At 33.3% G+C, this 19,291-nt stretch overlaps 1 protein-coding gene across 2 annotated transcripts; it reads right to left on the bottom strand.

Moving 5' to 3' along the window:
• Positions 1 to 11,463: 11,463 nt before the first annotated feature.
• LOC105318603 (fibronectin type III domain-containing protein 2) lies at positions 11,464 to 18,871 on the bottom strand. 2 transcript variants are annotated; one of them, XM_011415804.3, is made up of 8 exons: positions 18,254 to 18,871; positions 14,737 to 15,048; positions 14,358 to 14,642; positions 13,886 to 14,182; positions 13,615 to 13,809; positions 13,366 to 13,458; positions 12,336 to 13,229; positions 11,464 to 11,724 (listed from the first exon to the last, which is right to left on the bottom strand). In XM_011415804.3, exons 1-8 carry the CDS (start codon positions 18,561 to 18,563, stop codon positions 11,720 to 11,722), a joined length of 2,391 nt encoding a protein of 796 aa, XP_011414106.3. In that variant the 5' UTR covers positions 18,564 to 18,871; the 3' UTR covers positions 11,464 to 11,719. The 2 variants fall into 2 exon arrangements, with proteins under 2 accessions (XP_011414106.3, XP_065933517.1); XM_066077445.1 differs by having other exon boundaries at positions 11,464 to 13,229.
• Between the last annotated feature and the right edge of the window lie 420 nt (positions 18,872 to 19,291).

Genomic DNA, 19,291 nt, shown 5'->3' with positions numbered 1-19,291 from the left:
TAAGGAATCTGTTTTCGTTCCTGTGAATTTTTCCGAGTGAAAGATGATAATGTGTCAATGAAATTATCTTGGAAAATATCCCTTTCAACTATTTCAATTGCACTTCTTTCACAGGTAAGTGTATTTTTATTAAAAATCGTCCAAATGTGCAGCATACATGTAAATATCTTGGGACAGACTATATGTCAAACGTTTTGCAGATTTCAAATAAAATGAAGTAATTTTAAAACCAAGGTCGGTCAAAAATTTCCGAGGATACGAATTTTTTTTTTTTTCATTTTTTTTTTTACAAAATCGGAAAAATTGGGTCGGCGGATCCGTAAAACTAAAAATTAAATTTCTCTCGCCTAAGAGAAAAATATCGTAAAAATATATAAAGTGGTAGAAAAAGTAGATAATCATATATAAATTGAATACAATGTTTCATTGGTGTTCGATACGCGGAGAGTAATGATAATAATAAATGCTAATATAGTTTAGGCTGGACAGCAAACTTGCTCCTGGATATTCAATATAAAATTTTGCACTCAAGAATAAAATGATATTCGTCCACTAATTTACCACTATTACAGAGTGTGCAGCTTCTGTCATTTACAGGAATTCTAACCATCTACCGGTTCAATCGGAAAACGGTGATTTGCTGTTCTGAATTTAATATGAGGTTTCCAAAATTTTTAGTAAGAATGCTTAAGTATCAAAACTAAAATTTTGTTTATAAATTTTATATATTTGACCTTTAGATGAAATATCTATATCTTTTGCCCATTTCTGAATAAATTTATCCTGCAATCTTTGTTTGATGGCGGCAGAAATCCACTTACATGTATCAGTCAATATTGCAGTACATTGTTCTGTCCAGATATTAGAGAAACCACAAGAGTCTAAAATATGTCGTATAAAATCAGTCCATGGATTTACATAATCATTATTGTACATACAGTGTAGATTGGTTTGCTAAATATTTGTAAATAGTAAACACAATCTTATTGTCTTGACTTTGATAAACATTACACGTTATAACGTTACATAAAAAATTAAGATTTTTTAATTAAATAACAATTATCTTATCATGTATAATTTTAATAAGTAAATGAAAAACCTTCTAAATTCACTCTTTGTCAATTGTCTATCGGTAAGATAAGCTTCAATCCACCACAGGATATTTGCACTAAAAGTAAATTATAACTAACTAACATGCTAAAATATTTATGTACATGTTAAATAAGTTATAACTGCTAATCAGAGTTTGTTGTTGACTATGATTGTATTTAAAATGAACCTTAATGTCTGTTTTCCTTCTCCTCAAAAGAATAAATATTGAGTACTTTACATAAAATAAAATTTAGCTATGATGAATCATAGACAAACTCTTTTTAATTATTGAAATTTACTTCTATTACATCTATTTAATTATTTTAAACATAATCTTAAAAAAATTGACTGTTATTTTTTTATTTCATTAAAAAGTTTACCTAATGACAATAATTGAACAGACTATAATTCACCTGTAATTAATTTCCTTTGTTCTTTTACCTGTGCACATTTCCCACTTAGCTAAAATCAGTCACCCATAAAATATTCAATATTTTAGCTAAGTGGGAAGACCGGTGAAATTGACGCAAGGCCAAAATTATAAATATATATGCTTCCCCTAACGCGACCGACCCAATGAAATCCCGCCGATCGGCTGAATTGTTTTTTTACCACATTAAATGGTTAATTTTTTTTTTAAACTTATTTTTACCAAAATTCGTTTTTAGGAGACCCACATCTTTTTTTGTTTTATCAATCAGTTTGTTGGGCTTAATCATCAGCATGGGCCAAATACAAATATCTGCGAAATATTCGCTTTATGATCGGTAACTTCGCCGGAATTTCCTCCGAAAGAGAAGTTGAAATCGTCCTGTATTCTGAGTTCACGCTCGTGTAAATTAACCCCAAAGACATGAAAATGATAATCATTTAATTTAACTAGACTTCAACCCGCGTGCGTGCATGGATTGACTCTACTACCCAGCATTTATTGGAAACTTAAAGAAATTGAAAGTGCTTGATACATAAAAAGAAACATACTTTTTAGGACATCATATCCCAAGATTGTCTGTGCATCAGCTGACCAATCTTATTATCCTAGGCCTCAACACACTAAAGATAACAAAATTGTACAATTAACTAAGATAATTTTAAGAAGTGAAAGAAAGTCACTGTGATCTCGATATGATGACAGGTACATATCCAAGCTTTAACCCTACAATAATGCTATTAATTTCACCACACTCTGCTTAGTACTATGTTTAGGGACAGGCCTTCACCACAGTTAAAATGCATCCCATATACCCGTAATCTTAGCAAAAAACTGCCGAATCGCTCCGAAACGATTTTGAGAAAATTAATGAAGCTTCATTGAAAATAACAGTTAAATTATTCATAACAAACCATTTTGAGGCTGTTAATACCTTTCATCTAAAAATTTAACTCATATTAATGAAGAATTCAACGCTTTTTCACCAACGCTTTTTACTTGCTTCAAATTTACACACCATGTTGACAATCGAAACTCTCGGTATTTTTCATATCAAATGCACTGAGTTAGAGTTATCTCTCGTATTTTTTAAAATCAAAATTTGTTTTTAAGATTAGAATTAAGGAAACGTATTGCTCTCATTTGTACTTCAATATGTTTGTGTTCTATTGAAAATCGGCATGTACAGTAGCCATACACGGTTTTATATTTTATGAGTAAACAATTTTACATAGGATTCATTCACAAATTAATTTTTTTTGTCTCTATAACGGATATTAACTTCTATCATAATTTAAAGAAAATTAAGTGTAAAAGAAATGAAGATAATAATAAGTGTTCCATAGAATTTTGATTTTACACATTCCGTATTTTCATAATTTACGGAACATAATTGATTTAATTCTATTCATTCTAAATTTTAAAGCTTCTAAATAAATCTTATTTCTAACGAATGTTTATACAATGCTTCAGAGAGGAATGCATATGTATCGTATTCTCATTTGAAAGAAAAACGTGGGGAGTAGTTGTTTACTTTTAAACGGGAAATGGGTATCTTTCATTCAACGAGTTGCTCTTGCTAATATGATTAAAATTATTTGTCAAGAGACAATGGGTGCTTGATATAGGCTGATTACAAAATTATAAAAAACTAACTCGACCAAACAAAGGATTGAATGAGTTGTTGAAATACTTACTACATGTTTTTAATGACGAAAGAGAGAATATAAAAAAAAAGTTTATCACTGACATATACATGAATGTTAACAACTGTCAATGTTCTTCTATAAAAAAAAATTTAAAGTCACATTATTGTATTGTTTAAATAAATACTTGTCGATTTTGTAAGAATAAATCCCGGCGTTCCGTAAAAAAAAGTTACAAAACGAAAAAACCGCCCGATCACGCACGAAAAAAACCTCAAACCAATTTTCCTGACACACGCACGATCCCGGACGTTACACAAACGATCACCCATGTTACACGAACTATTTATCTTGTCAACAATAACGTTGTTACTACTGATATGAAAAGTATTCTGTATGTCAAAAACTGCACAATATCATCTTATACATTTCAAATCAACTTCATAATACATCTTGTACATTTATCATCGATTCCATAATACCATCTTGTACATTGGTCATCAATTGTATGATACCATCTTGTACACTTATATATTACGGAATTTATAATGATATGCAGAAATCTTAATTAAAGGGGCATGGTCACGATTTTGGTCAAATTCTAATTTTCTGTTACAGTTGTATTTACAATGCTTAATGAATGCATTTCTAATAATCAAATGGAATTTGAGAGTCAGTCGTTGAGTTATAGGCAAGGCACAGCACTCATTATTTTTGTCATGTAAACAAAGCTCGTGCCCTATTTTGGTTTACATGGGTCAATATACTGTACCAGTAAAAGAGCTTTTTAGCTGATTTGGCTAGGGTCTTATTCATTTTAAGCATAAATAAACAGTTCCTAAAGTTTAACAAATTCATTTAAGGTCTAAAACTGGAATTTTCACTTCAACATTTAAAATGTAAACAAGTCTTGTTTACATAGCAAAGTATTGTAATCTCTGAAACACGCTTATAACTCAACAAATGACACTCGAATTTTTGTTGCATTTTTATATTTCAAAAAATCTTTTTACTGAAGCATTGTAAATATTAAAACCGGAAAAATAATTTTTGACCAAAATCGTGACCATTCCCCTTTAAAGGGTAAATGTTTTCATATGAAATTAAAACCTGCTTGAAACTTAAGGGCCAAATATGGAAGGTACCGTTCAAATTTGATAAATCTCAGAACATGAAAATTGAATGGTTATAATCAAATTCTTGTAAAATCTCAAAAGGTGAAGATCAGATAATATATTCAAGTATTAATGTAATCTCAAAAGATGAAATACGTGTATTGGTTTAATCTTAGCGGTGATAATCCGATAGATATATTCAAATTATACTTGAATCTTTAACGTTGAACATTGCATTGTTACTAAAATAATAGTTAAATCTTAAAATTAAATGAAAATATTCAATTTTTCCCCCATTACGACAAAGAGCATACGGCAGGTGTGACCGGTCAGCAGATGATGATCACTCCTCCTAGGCACCTGATCCTACTTCTATCTTTTTAGAGGTCCGTGTTGCTCTGCTTTGAATTTGTATTTCGTTTTATGGATTTTTGAGATGATTGACGGTTTGTTATTGTCATCGATTGAACTTTTACAGATTGAAAATGAAGGGTTTATTAATGTTATTTTAATGTTATAAACATTTGCATTGCAAGGATTGGTGCTTTGTTTGCGATGTATTTCCATTAAATTAAAATTTCTTCGTACAAATAAAACCTCATCAAATTATAAAGTCGGCGCTTGTCCTCATGAATAATGTATTATGTATGCGTGAATTGCACTAATCTTTATGTCCAAATCATTTGTATCAGACCACGAGAAATAAGTGACATTAAAAAAAAAAAAAAAAAAGGGAATGTTGGCATTTTCCAAAATCTTCAAAATCCTAATCCGTGTGTGTGTGTGAATTTTTTACATCCTCCCAAAAAAGTTCCATTACTTCAATTTCACTCCTAATTGACTTATTTTCATATCAATTTTTTACATCCTCCCCAAAAAGTTGGGGGGGGGCAATTAAATTTATGTATGTAAATTTTTAAAAAATTGTTGTTGCAGCCCCCCCTGCCCCCCCCCCCCCCCCGATGCTACGTGCCTGTAATAGGATCAATTTGGACGTTTTTTATGTGATCTAATTATTAATTGTACGTCATCAGTCACAAGGGTTTATTAAAATTGTTTGGTTCTAGTCACTTTTAATAAACACTTGTTCTGTGTAATGACGTATTTCAGGCAATGAGAAAGTCAGTAAGTCTTCAATGTATGTTAATTCACATAGATTATAGAAGTTCAACTGTAGATATAGCATTTATAACCCATCATTCTAGAACAATACCGAGCAGTGTTTCTCGAAAATACGTCATATATCTATTTTTGAAACGTTTTGTAACATCACAGTGATTGTAAATGAATTTTTCGGCATGCAAAAAAAATTAAAAAAGCGAAAAACAAAGAGCCTTTAAATTCAAAAAGAGTTTGAAAACATCAAACGTGATATTCTGTTTACTTATGACCGACAATTCCTAAACAAAATATTTTGTATTTTTACTTTACTTTAGAGATTTACATGTACTTTAATTTTAGATGTTGTAGACGCAGACATTTCATTTTATCGTTTCATGTTTTCCGATCAAACTAATATCTATGTTATTAACTAAAATATTTTTTTCTAAAAATACCATTGTTTGACTTACTTTGACCTTAAATCTGTCGATTGATTTTGTACACCATTTGTACACCTTTGAATGCAGATTCTCACAACTTCTGAATATGATTTACGCGGTAGGTCAGGAGTTGTCAAGTTATACCACACCGAACGTAATTTTGTTTGATTCATAATTTAATCAGACGTTTTGACCTTTCCTTTACTGTGGCTTTCAAGAATTCAATATAGATAATGAATATCATCCACTAATTTAACTGCTCTGTATTTAATCAGTTGCTTGTTGTATTATATTTACATTCAGAGATCATGTTTTGTTCGTTGTACCGTGAGGGGAGACGTCTAATTTTGGACAGTAGGATTACCTAATGTTAATGAAATCGTGATTTTTATGAAATGAAATTTCGATCAAACTGTGTGTTTTCGTGTCACTTATGGTAAGCACCAACCACTGGTTTGTGACATCCTCTCTCTCTCTCTCTCCTGGTATTTGTTATTGTGAAGTTTTTGTGATGTTACCAAATCACACACACGGCAAACAAATAACATTATACTACGTTTTATTCTTTTTGTTTCAGATATGATATTCAAAAAATACATAGTTTACTGTCCTGCAAATTTTTATTGTATGCATTTAATGTTTATTCACTCATGTATATACACTTGCATGTACCAGTAACTTATTATTAGTTTACACGTGTTTTAGATTTTTGTATATTTCTATTGATTAATGTTAAAGTAACTTCACTTTATTTATAACCATGTATATTTTGGATTTATGCATTTTATGTTGTTATTGAAGAGATTTTTTATGTCATTGACTACTCATATGGTTCATAGTTGAGCTGTAACAGTTTCAGACATCTAACCCATGACTATGTAATTTTTTGAGAAAAGTTATGATGACAGCAACTGTTATGTTTCTGTTTAACACCAATGAAAAGGGTATTTTTATCTTAACTTCTTTCTTTTCAGTTTTTAATGTCTGTAAAATTGGTGAAAGTGTGTTAAATTAAGTATAAAGAGTGAGTTAGAGATAGAGTTAGGGAAAATAGCAGATGCGTCTGTGTACTGGCAAATTTGTTTACACTGATTATGCATTTACATGTACATGTATTTATGCATTGCCTATAAACCATGTGGTTTTGAGCTAATAAACTATACTATACCATAGAATAGGTTCAAGACGTAGATGGAATTCCATGTCACCCTTCACCTCTGCTAAATTCAAACATCGTCACGCCCTTATATTGGCTGATTTCAGACGGAAGTAACCAACAAGAGTGTTTATTCTCTATTATGAATGTCAGTTGGTTTTCCTGAGAATTTTAGGAGAAATTACTCTGTAATTGTAAAACTTACTATGTAATACCTAATGCGAACCTCGTTAACATTCCCATAATATAAAAGAATCGAATACAAAAAATGACAACAGTTATATCTTTCAATAGATTGATTGATATATCTGTTTAATATTAAACATGTACCAAATGGAGGACAGACATAGATCTGTGTATAAGTGACTGATTTAGACGACTTAATCTGAACAATAAGGAAATAAAGGCATTCTCGCACCTGCTGCAAAATATACACCTTTGTATGTTAGTTATATACCGTAACACTTGTACAGAGCATTAAGAGCAGTCATCATGGGCCCAAGGTAAATTAATGGATTGTCTGTCATAAGACAAGTCTAAATTAAAAATGTGTCTTCTCTCTTCTTGTCTCATTATATCTGAAATGTTATGAGTTGTAAAGTTGGTGTAGGCCTACATAATTTTCTAAATAAACAAATTTAACCCCAAAAATTCAATAAATAAATAGAATACAATATATCAGGGGAGTTGCCGGAAAATATCTTATCACGGTAATATTGTAACTTATTTTCTTCTGATGAAAGATGTAACTTAGAATACATTAAATATGTTTTAATTACACCAAGCATAAACAATTAACTGAGTATCTGGAGAAATATGTAGTCGTAATGCGCCAGTGCAGCAGTGTACAAGATGACAATGTCATCCATCTTGTAATTAGAAGAAAATAAAGTGTCGTAAGGGGTAGACATTTTAATAAATTAAAATTTAAAAAGCAAAACATGCATGTACGTAACGCCCAAAAATGACAATTCACGTCACGCAATGGCTTGAAATAGGTTACTTTTTGTAAAAACGTCCAACATTTTTCAATAATTTAATGAACACAATTTACCAAACACACATTAACTTAAAGAGCTACGAGCTGCATTTTTATGTCGATTTTTTTTATTTTGAAGTTTTAGTTGACTATAAAAATAACAAAAAGTGTATGGTTTATTAACTTCTGTTCGTCTTCTATCTGTGGAGAACGCTATTTAGAGGTCCTGGTTAAAGAAAAATGACATAGTTGTCGTCCTGGATAGATAGACACTATATTACTTTGTATGAAATTCTTTCTTTTGAAAAAAAATTTATAATTTATTTTAATCTTATTTATCATACTTGGTTAGTTGGTTGCACGACTATCTTAATAGCAGGTTTTAATCCAAAAAATATATATCAGAGAGCCAGCAACCAGATTTGATTTGTTATCTTAAAGGGCTGAATGGTTTAGGAATTTTTATACTATATTGATCTCCTGGAGAAAAAACGCTATTTATAACATATAGAAAATATGGTCAAATTTAGAAGCTTAAATATTTGTAATGTTTCATTATTAAGTAGTAGTTTAGTACTTTAAAATGATACATGTATCTAAAATTCTAAAACCTTAAAAGCTTCTCACACTCCACTAAAAAGCGGCAATTAAAATGTATTCAGTGTATATTCAACGTCAAAAACCGAAGCACACTCTTCGACTCAATCACCTATGGCGACATGGGACCTTGTTTCTTCATTGAAACAACTGTGATATGCCTGCTGGGAAATCGGTTTAAATTCTGCAAAAAACATGTTATTAACCGAGCTCTTATCTCTGTATAATCACGTAATCTAATCACGCAATTAGAATTCATAAGGTTTGATGTACACAGCGATGCGGACAATTTAATACGTGCACTGACTATCAAAAATCATTCTCCTCAGTGCTCTCTTGTCTTAGATGGGTTGTCTTTCCTTTCACCTATGTGTAATCCATCTTACAGAGCGTATCTTTAATTTCCATATTGTTTTGTCCATTTTAAAACTAATCATGCTACAATATAATTTGTCTGTTAGTTGTGTCCAACTTACATAACGAATCTTTATTTTTCACATTGTTTGTCCATGATAAACTAATCAAGTTACGATATAATTTGTCTGCTAGTTGTGTAACCTTACTTATATAACGTAGCTTTTAACTTTCCATATTGTTCAACGTATGACATAAGTAACAAAGTAAATATGTAAATAATGAACAAGACGGGTGACCATTTATTTTTGCACAATTGCAAAACATTATCTAATCTCTTATTTTATAATTATGAATTGGGTCATTTTGTACATTTAGCTTTTTGAAATGCATATGAATCTGAAAATACTCAAGCGGTATAGAAATATTGTACATTTAATTTGAATTATATACATTACTTCATCAAAATGATGAAGCAACACGTACATGTACATATGTACATATTAAATATTTTAATCATTGCGAGTTACAAAGAGTAATTTGATATCTATAACCCCATATACAATAATTGATATTTCTTTTTCGTTTGTAATATTAAATTTGTGGACAGAAATCTGGTATCTACATGTCTAAACGCATTCTCTCCAGAGAACGTTAGAGATAGTTACATCACTTCCGGTGCAACACAGATCAGCTCAGATCACCTATAACATTTGTTTCAAGGTTAAGGAGGGAGGGATTGCAGCATCGCTACCAACTTTTTTAAGGTTTTACATGCACTGATTCACATGTATTAAAGTGTGACAGTCACAGATTTTTTCCTGATTATAAGGAAGTATAGAAAGAATGATGGAAGACTTCAATATTTCAAACAACTCATATTATAACAATAAAATAAAAAAAAATGAAATTGTTTCTAATATAATGAAAATAATCTGAGCTGTTTGATCCCATCGAGAAGGCTACATACGTACACTGTCTATCAAACAATCTACACGTACAAGTATGTGAAACCATTGTTTGTTAGCGTTCATTAAATATGTTATGAAATCGGATCAAAGCTGCTTTAAAACAGAATTAATTTTATTCATGTCTTATTTCTTTTTTGTTTACAAAATGAATTTTCAAAATAACTGATACATATTAACCACAACGTAAAACTAAAAATCCATTTGACCTTCTTTTTTTTTAAGTTTTAAAGACAGAACAAAGAAGCGAATCTTATGTGCTTGAAATATCTTTTTTGTCTATTTTAGTTTTAATATGAGAGATATTATATCTGGTAAATCTTCTTTCCCAATGTTTAGATAATGCGACATGTGTCAGTGAAATTTTTAATGAGATCATCCAGAATATAGACCGTGCGTCTACATGACAGAATTTTAAATTAAAATTGAAAATAGATGCTAATTGGAAGGAAGTGAGTTTATCTTTCCTACAGGTCTTAACTAATTGCTCTGTGTGTTTACTGCTGACTATTTATTAAAATATATAGTGCATTATCTAAGTAACAATTTGTGTGAAAATTTATAATATCTACGATTTATGGAAGAAATCATTTTTCATGTTACTTGAAACAAAACACAACCATGCTTTGCCAACCGGTCACATACAGGTTAACAAAGTAATATAGGTATACCTTGTACAATTTCCTATTTCACGTGTTTTACATGTTTAAATGATTTTTAAATAATTGTTTAAATGTCCATTAAATACCAAAAATCTACTCGTATTGTTGTGGATCTTAAAGCTGACATGAATGTTTGAAAGTATTTGGTTTCCATATTAGTTTCGATCGCTCCTCAACTGCTACTCGGGTATAACCGATCGGTTGCTTTCCAGTCGAGACATTCGGACTTCTAAATGCATGAACTATATTTTGTAGTTATATTTTTGTGAAAAGGCAATAGTGGACACTGCAGTCAATAAAGAATAAAAGAAGGATACTCTTTGAAAGATTTCCCAATGTATCCGCATCATCTTGCACAGATATATGTTGTGGTGCCTCCCTTTGCATGCACGTGTGTCGTTCATACATTGTGCATAACGTCTATATCATATTGTAGATCCCGGTCGCAATACATCCAACATTGTAAATAACCGATAATAAATTCAAGAAAGTAACATATTTTTGGGGTTTTTTTTAAGTCTATGTGCATGTGCGGTAATATAACTGTTCGACACAGGGAAACGTTCTACAATGATCGAGGATTTTGGAAAAGAGTGTTCATAGATATCAGGTTTTTTACGTCTTTCTTGAATATTCTTAACGAGTGCAGCGATTGTCATTTTTTTTCTACAAATCTCTCCATCCCTTGAAACGTTTTCGGGTTAATGAAATACTCGAATGTGGTGAAGCATGAATGGCGTCCTCGGCCTTATATTAGGGGGTGTGTAGCGATGAGCGTAAAACTAAGATGGCGGTGGAAATTAAAGGGACATAACTCGCATTAACGATTCATGACAGCTTTAATATCATTTTAAATTCATATGACATATTCTTTTTTTTAAAATTCTACAGCAATATAACATAACAAAAAGAAAACCATTACAAAGTGTTTTATAATTTATTTGTACATTATCTACAAACAAGAACAATAAATGATTTCATGAAAAGTTTGATGGTACCAATGCGTCACATTCAGCACGTGATTTTGTCACACTCCACTGATTGGCTAGGTGCACATCAGACGGACTCGCCTCAGTGAATATATACACCATATTGTCGTGCGTGTTTGAATGTTCACGTTCAAAATGGAGATGTTCGATGCGCACTCCAGGACGCTTTACATGATTTGATGAATGGTATTTAGCCTAGAGAAAGACGTCAAAATTAAGTTTCAATATAGATTAAAGCAATGCAAAAGCAATATGAGATATTGCAAGCCAAAAAAATGCATATCCATATCAACCGCATATACTTTAAATTCTAATATCAAAATTAATTTTGTACTTTTTGACCTCGTCCCTCACCACATGAATTTTATAATTATCCAGGTGTTAATGTTAATTTCGATTGTACTGAATATAACAAACATAGATTGTCATTGGGTTGATTGATTGATTAGTAAATGGGCTGGAGAACGTGTTTTTAATAGAACAAATGATTGATTTTGTCCATGCTTTAAAGAAGAGAAACAAAATCTTTTTTTTTCTTAATTTCAGATAAATATTTGAAATTACTGAAATATAAAAGCACAAAAATTTCTGTATAGCACAAGAGTCAGCCTTATCACACAAATATCATACAACTTTCTGACCTTTCGCCATCACATAGTTTCTCTAAGCCCTCACTGGTTGTTGGAATCCCCCTTGATTAAAGCCCGGGGGGTCGGGAATTTGCCCTTGTGATAAAGGCTGTGACATAGAATTCATTTTAATTGGTTGTTGCAACTGACTACCTTGAGGGGGTTGTTTCTGATTACCTTGCATACGCATATTCATTTGACCTCCAAATGGATTTTGTCCTTGACTTTGACCGCTCATCTGCATTCCTCCACCACCCATGGGTCCACTGATGCTGCCGCCCATACTGCCACCCATGTCTCCACGCATTCCTTGATTCATACCGCCGCCCATGTTTGGTCCATCCATAGGATTACTCATACTGTTGCCCATTTGAGGACTCATGTTGTTGCCCATTTGAGGACTCATGTTGTTGCCCATTTGAGGGCTCATGTTGTTGCTCATTTGAGGGTTCATGTTGTTGCCCATTTGAGGGTTCATGTTGTTACCCATTTGAGGATTCATGTTGTTACCCATTTGAGGATTCATGTTGCCCATTTGAGGGTTCATGTTATTCATAGGACTGCCCATACCGTTACCCATGTTACCCATGTTGTTCATTGGGCTGCCCATGTTATTTGGATTCATATTACTGCCCATCATTGAGTTCATCATGTTCCCAGGATTCATTCCACCGTTGTTCATCATACCATTACCCATCATAGGCTGATTGCCTTGGCCCATGCGACCACCGCCCATCACAGAGCTAGGAGACCCAATCATCTGGTTGCCCATCTGACCGCCCATCTGTCCCATCATTGGGAAGTTGGGGTTTGTTCGCCTTTTAGCGGTTCCGCGGACCACTACAATATGTGAGTAGTTAGGCTCGTCGACAACGATCTCGGTGGCCAGAGCGTTAGGATCGTTCAGTTCCTTCAGCTTCCACCTGCCAGTGTACACCCATTCGAACTTCCTGTACAGGATCCTGTAGCCCTTGACAGGTTGGTTTGGTGGGTCCCACTTGACTCTCAACATGGTGGTGTTGTTTGGACCCTTGACACGGTCAACAGTAACGTTTGGTGGGACGATGGTTTCTAATAAATTTTGAAATATAATAAATAAAATAAAATAATTAAAAAAATTACTCCTTTGTAGACATGTCATCGCATGATTAATGAATGATTTTCAAAAATCAGATAATGGGTTACACGTGTTCAAATGTAACATTACCTCGTTTTGGTGTTGTAAATTGGACTATTGCTGGTTCTCCAAAACCCTCTGCATTTACGGCGAACAATTTAAACTCGTGAACTGTTGCGTCGTCTGCAATGGATTAAACTTGTATTAGAATGCTAATCATATATTCATTCAATTTCTCTAACGTAAAATTCTTCGTTTTTAATTTTCCAAACGAACAAAACAGGTTAAGATAGAGTTAAAGAGATGTAATAAAGTCTTATAAATGATTCTGTAGCTGACCCAAATAATCTGAATCCCATCGCAATCTGTATGGTTCAATCTTCTCCTTCCTGAGAGCACCGTTTTTGACACCCCAGTGAAGTGTATAATTTGTCAGAGGTCCATAAGTATGGTATGGTGGAATCCACTTAATGGTCAGTTGTGGCGGATCCAGTCGGGACAGCTCGATTTGAACATTTCTTGGTTTTGATGGAGCTGAAAAAGAGAAAAAAAATTTTGAATAGTGCTAAAACTCGGATAAAGACTGGAATGTATGAAAGAAAATACTCACAATCAGCTTTAGTTTGACACATGACAACGGCTCCACCTCCTCCAAACGTTTTTCTGGTTCTTGAAGACGCTTGGAAGTAGTACACAGTGGCTGGCTCAAGGCTTGAAATGACAGCTTCCGTAAATTCAGCGGTTGGTGTTTTAAAGAGGAAGAAGTCCCGATATCTCTCATCGGTGTAGTTGATGTTGAATCCACGAATTATTCCATCGCCAGGCAAAACAAGGGGTTTATTCCAAGTCAACAAGACGGATGTCTTATTCATGGCGGTACAGTTGAGATCAAGAGGATGGGGAGGATCTAAAAAAGAACCATTGGATATTGTTAGAAAACCAGATATTGACAAAGTTTACTCAGCATGTATTTCATATGTAAATATTTTAAGTTAATTATGTTTATTTAGTATCTACATGAAAGTGAATTAATAACAGACGCAATATTATAATATCATCATCATAGGTATGGTAAGACTCACTGAAGTCAATAGTCTTGACCTCCACGGGGATACTTCTTGGACCCTCTCCGTTGTTTGATTTGGCAGCCACATCAAACTTGTACCGGGTGCCTTCAGACAGGTCGTTGACAGTGTAAAACATGGTGGGTGGATCCACGGTCTCTGTCATCTGGGGGCCACCGCCATCCTCCCTGTAGTAAAGAACGTAGGAAGACACAACTCCGGCAATATCGGGGGTGTCCCATCTTAAAGTAACAGTGTTTGGTGTGGTTCCCTCGATTCTGAGATTCTGCGGCGCAGAGGGAACTGTTCAATATAAAAAATGTCCACTGTAAAATAGGCTTGGGAACCTTGAATTTGGCAGAACAGCATTGATACAATAATTTGACGCATAGCTTACTGATATCTGGTGTCTCGATGACTTGTGGTGTACTGGAGGATTCAGTCACCACGCCAGCCACAGTTCCGACCCTGACCTGGTAGTGAGCTCGAGGGGACAGGTCGGTGATAGAGGCCGAAGTCTGAGTAGCATCACAAATCCTGAACACGACCTCGCCCTGGGGCTGGTACCCGCTCTCATCGACAGCGGCAAAGTAGACCTTGTACTGGAGATTGTCGGGGACGGGTTGTGGGGGGTCCCACCGGACAACAATGGAGGAAACGTTGTCTGTGGTAGCTGACTCCGCGATGACGTTTGTAGGTGGTGAAGGAGCTGATAAAAACAAAAATGTAATTCATTTGATCGGTTAAAACCAAGGAAAACTAAAAACCTTGTAAGATCAATTGCCTATTTTATATATGAAACAATATATAGATCTGTTTGTTTATTTATGGATTTGGCATTAATAGATGTTTTTCAGCGGAAATAATCGGATTGGTGTATACATAATTGTATACATAAATCAACAATTAATGTATACACTAACTCTGCAATTGAAGTTCTAACCGTACCGTGGATGCATTGTTTAATATTTTTCTAGCCAACAATAAATTAAATTTATCGAGGGTTAAACATTTTTTTTTAATAAATAGGGTCAGCTGTAACTCATAATAATTTATGTACGTCAAAGATTTTTGAGAACATAGATAACAATGTAACCGCATACTTACTTATCAACAAAGAATTGTTTGTTCGTTATTTTGATTGTATTTTATCAATAGAATTATTAAATAAGTACGCGTATTTGATAAAGTGGTTCGTGAAAAAAAGAAGCATTGTTACCGACACGGTAACGAGAGTTGAATGAAGAGACAGGAACAATTTAAAGGTTGTTCGTTATTTTGATTGTATTTTATCAATAGAATTATTAAATAAGTACGCGTATTTGATAAAGTGGTTCGTGAAAAAAAGAAGCATTGTTACCGACACGGTAACGAGAGTTGAATGAAGAGACAGGAACAATTTAAAGGTTCCTTACAATTCATTCATACATAAAATTATCTTGAGATGCTTATGATTTATAGAAAAGCAGACATTTTGGAAAGGACATATCTGTATCAATAAATCATGTAAACGCTTAGAAACCACATTTTGTTCCCCAAACTTTCATTTTAAAAAACAAACTCTTCTTTTTGGCAGAAATTGAACTCTTTTTTTTTCTGATTGTATCCCTTTTGGATCAAACCAGTATTTTCTTCACTTATTTATATTAAATATCTTGAAATTTTTTTCCAAATGGGTTTTTTTTTCCCACTGTGCTACTCAAATAAGTTTTATAAATGTTTAATTATATCAGAATTCTGAATTTATTATTGAAAATTTTACACAAAAAATTCATTTATCAAACATGTGTGCTAATAATGATGGGGAAAGTGAATCACCTTGCAGTACGTCAAAATCAACATAGAATTGCCCGCACTTGAAACATATTCACATCCATTATAATTTTCATCAAATATTAGTAGTTATACTTGTCACCCTTTGATTTAGGATGTGCCAAATTCGGTGAATAATTGTTACAACCTGATTAATGGAAATGAGCCTTATTTCAATCATAAGGTAGAAGCTTACATAATTATATGACAAGACGGATGCCTTCGCTCCGTTACCCTGGTGTAATAAAGAGACCCATTGTTATTGGACTCTGTCCCGAGGGCCAAATAATACTGACCAGAAAATGATGGTCTAAATGACTTAACACGAGCTAGAGGTTGTAAATGGCCGTAGCCTTTTGGCATGTATGTGTTACATGCACACTGTATTGTAGCATTTTTATGGCTTAGAAAACATTACGCCTTGTTTGGATATAAATAGTGTCCATTAAGAGATTACAAGTATGTGTATCCTAACATTAGTTTAACAAACTGAGGTCATGTCTTGACCCCAAGCGTCACCTTTAAGGTAACCTTTGACCTCTCTATAGACATTGCGTACGGTGCTTTAAAAATTGTATGATTAGCTTAATACCACAAATCATTAATGATTTGATCGGGTAAAAAGGTTACGGCAACTTGTATTGCTGATAATTGATGCGTTAACTACATTTTACTTCATCCAAAACAATGCTGTATTGTTTGTTTAAGGTAATAAAAAACAATCGCACCTGTTATATTTGAGAACATGACAGAGAAGGAGGAAAGAAACTCGCCACGCACAGAGCTCTATATTTAGCACATTTATGCAAATTAAGTCGACATAAAACGGTTTCAATGAATTTTGGAGAAAGCGTGTAGTGTACGATGGAGAATATAAATAGCAAATTTATGTCTGCTGTCAAAATCTTCGTTACCATTATTCGCCTTATACGTTGTAGTTTTCTAATTATTTTTTAGATATTACATGTTAAAAATAATGTTATGGCTCAGTGAGACTCGTTTAAGAATAACTATCCACTGGGGGTTTTTTATTTGAAAGGCTATTAATTTTGATCTGCGATTTTTATAAAAATAACGTGTTTTTTTTTTTTTAATTTAAAGTATTCGTTTATACTTTTTTATTTTTATTTTTCGTATGTGTATGGCTTGCTAATCAGCTATTTAAAAAGAAATTCTTGAAAAGCAGTAAAAACTTAAGGAAACCGCTATACTGTTCACAATAGCACTCATTTGTCAGTTCCATTAAATCCTGTCACACAATTAATCAAAGAACAAACTGTGACACGTCGGTAAACCAAGACCATGCATTTTAATTAAATAGATGTCACGAAACCGCCTAATATGAAAAATTAAATTGACATCTATAAGGCTCTTACCCAACATTAAAAAAGAATTAGGAATCTAAAAAAATCCTTAACGGGCTAAACGCATTTGTCAGCTTGGACCGTCGTGCCTTTTTATGAGTTGGTAATGTTTATGCTAAGGTTTGATACAACAGGAATGGTTGTCCCCGGCCAAGCGGCGTGAAGCGACGGAGACATTACTCAGGGATCACAACGCCAATACATATAGAACAGGTCGTAAATGACAAAAGATCGAGCATGTTTAGTCTCTGGCTTGAGTAGACCAAAATATGATAAATAGAACACGACTGTAGCTCAAACAGACAACGAAGGGCATGTGTTACAAAAATGGCCACCAAACAGCGCTGTTCCTTGTCAAACGCCATCACACCGTGTCGACATCAAACCGTCTACTAATCCACACGGAATTCTCCTCGTTAGCTTTCGTCACGGGATTTCGTGTTGTCATATTATCATGTTTTCATAAAATTCTATTAATCCGGCTTTTTAAATCCATTATATCAATTACTTATGCAAAAAGTTTATCATTTTACAATGAAATAAAATTCAATTTTACTCGCACCAATAGAATATTTTAAAATTCTTTGTTCTTCAGTTTCAGTATCATCACAAAAAAGAAGTGCTTCGATTGTAAATATTAACAATTACAAAAAGCGATTCACTAGTAATTCAGTCTAAAACATCGAATACAAGACAGACTCTGCGATTTAAGATTTTGAAAATATTTAGCCATGTTACCTGGTGGTTGGTGGTGGCACCTGTTCATCACAGAATTAAGCCCGGACACGGTATCCTCCAGAATCTGTAACCTTCCTGCCACTTCATCCACAAACGAGGAATATGCCACATTAGAGGGAGGGGGAGCGCCCGGCCCAGACGGAATCCCCTGCTTGGCCATCTCAGCTTGGACAATGTCTCTTAACACTTGTGTTTGAACCATTATTTTATCTAAATGATTTAGCGTGTTCATGAAATTGCTCTGTGCGTAAAGTTGTTGCATGCAAACACACAAAATCACAACAAATTGGAAGCCTACGGAATTCTTCATTTTGAAAACTATAACAGGTGTATAAAATCCAAAGGTAGAAAAAAATAAGAAAATAAAACGGAGTATAAAAGCTGTTCAGAGCGTTGAAACTAATCAGCCATCTTCAGTTAGTAGTGTTGGCCGAATGTGCCATTGCTGAGATGGTTACGAGTCCCGTTCGAGGAGTAGAATGGCTCCGTACATGCTGTACAAATATAAACGGTGACGTTGTGACGTATGGGCCCTAATTTCCTATTCTGTTCTAGCTATACCCTAGGCTATTTGTGGGAAATGGATAGAGCATTAAGATATACTCGCCTAGAAACAGTCTTTTATTTTGGTTCAGGAAATACTGCGCTAGTACTTATGTTAATAATCATAAATTGTGTAAATTTATGCCAGTCAAACTTGATTAAATGCACCATAATGTAAACAATTAAGTATATAATTTTATATAATTTATTCACCAGGATCCAACTTTTACTCGTCTTGAGAAAACTGCATCATAAATCAAAGAAATAAGCAAATAGCTAAAAACAATTAAAATCTCTAGTTAAAAAGAGAAATAGGGGTCTATAAATTGTCATAATGTGATAAAAGGTCACGAACAATAATGTAAACAATTATTTATACTCGTCTAGAGAAAACTGCACCAGAAATCAAAGAATTAAGTAAAGAATACAACACAAGTTAAATATATAGTTATTGAAGTAGTGGTCTATAAATTGTCACATTGTGATAAAGGTTTC

This window comes from Magallana gigas, chromosome 2 (assembly GCF_963853765.1).
Source record: "Magallana gigas chromosome 2, xbMagGiga1.1, whole genome shotgun sequence".
NCBI lineage: Eukaryota > Metazoa > Mollusca > Bivalvia > Ostreida > Ostreidae > Magallana > Magallana gigas.
Note: the sequence above shows the minus strand (reverse complement) of the source record. Positions and strands in the feature narration are given on the sequence as shown.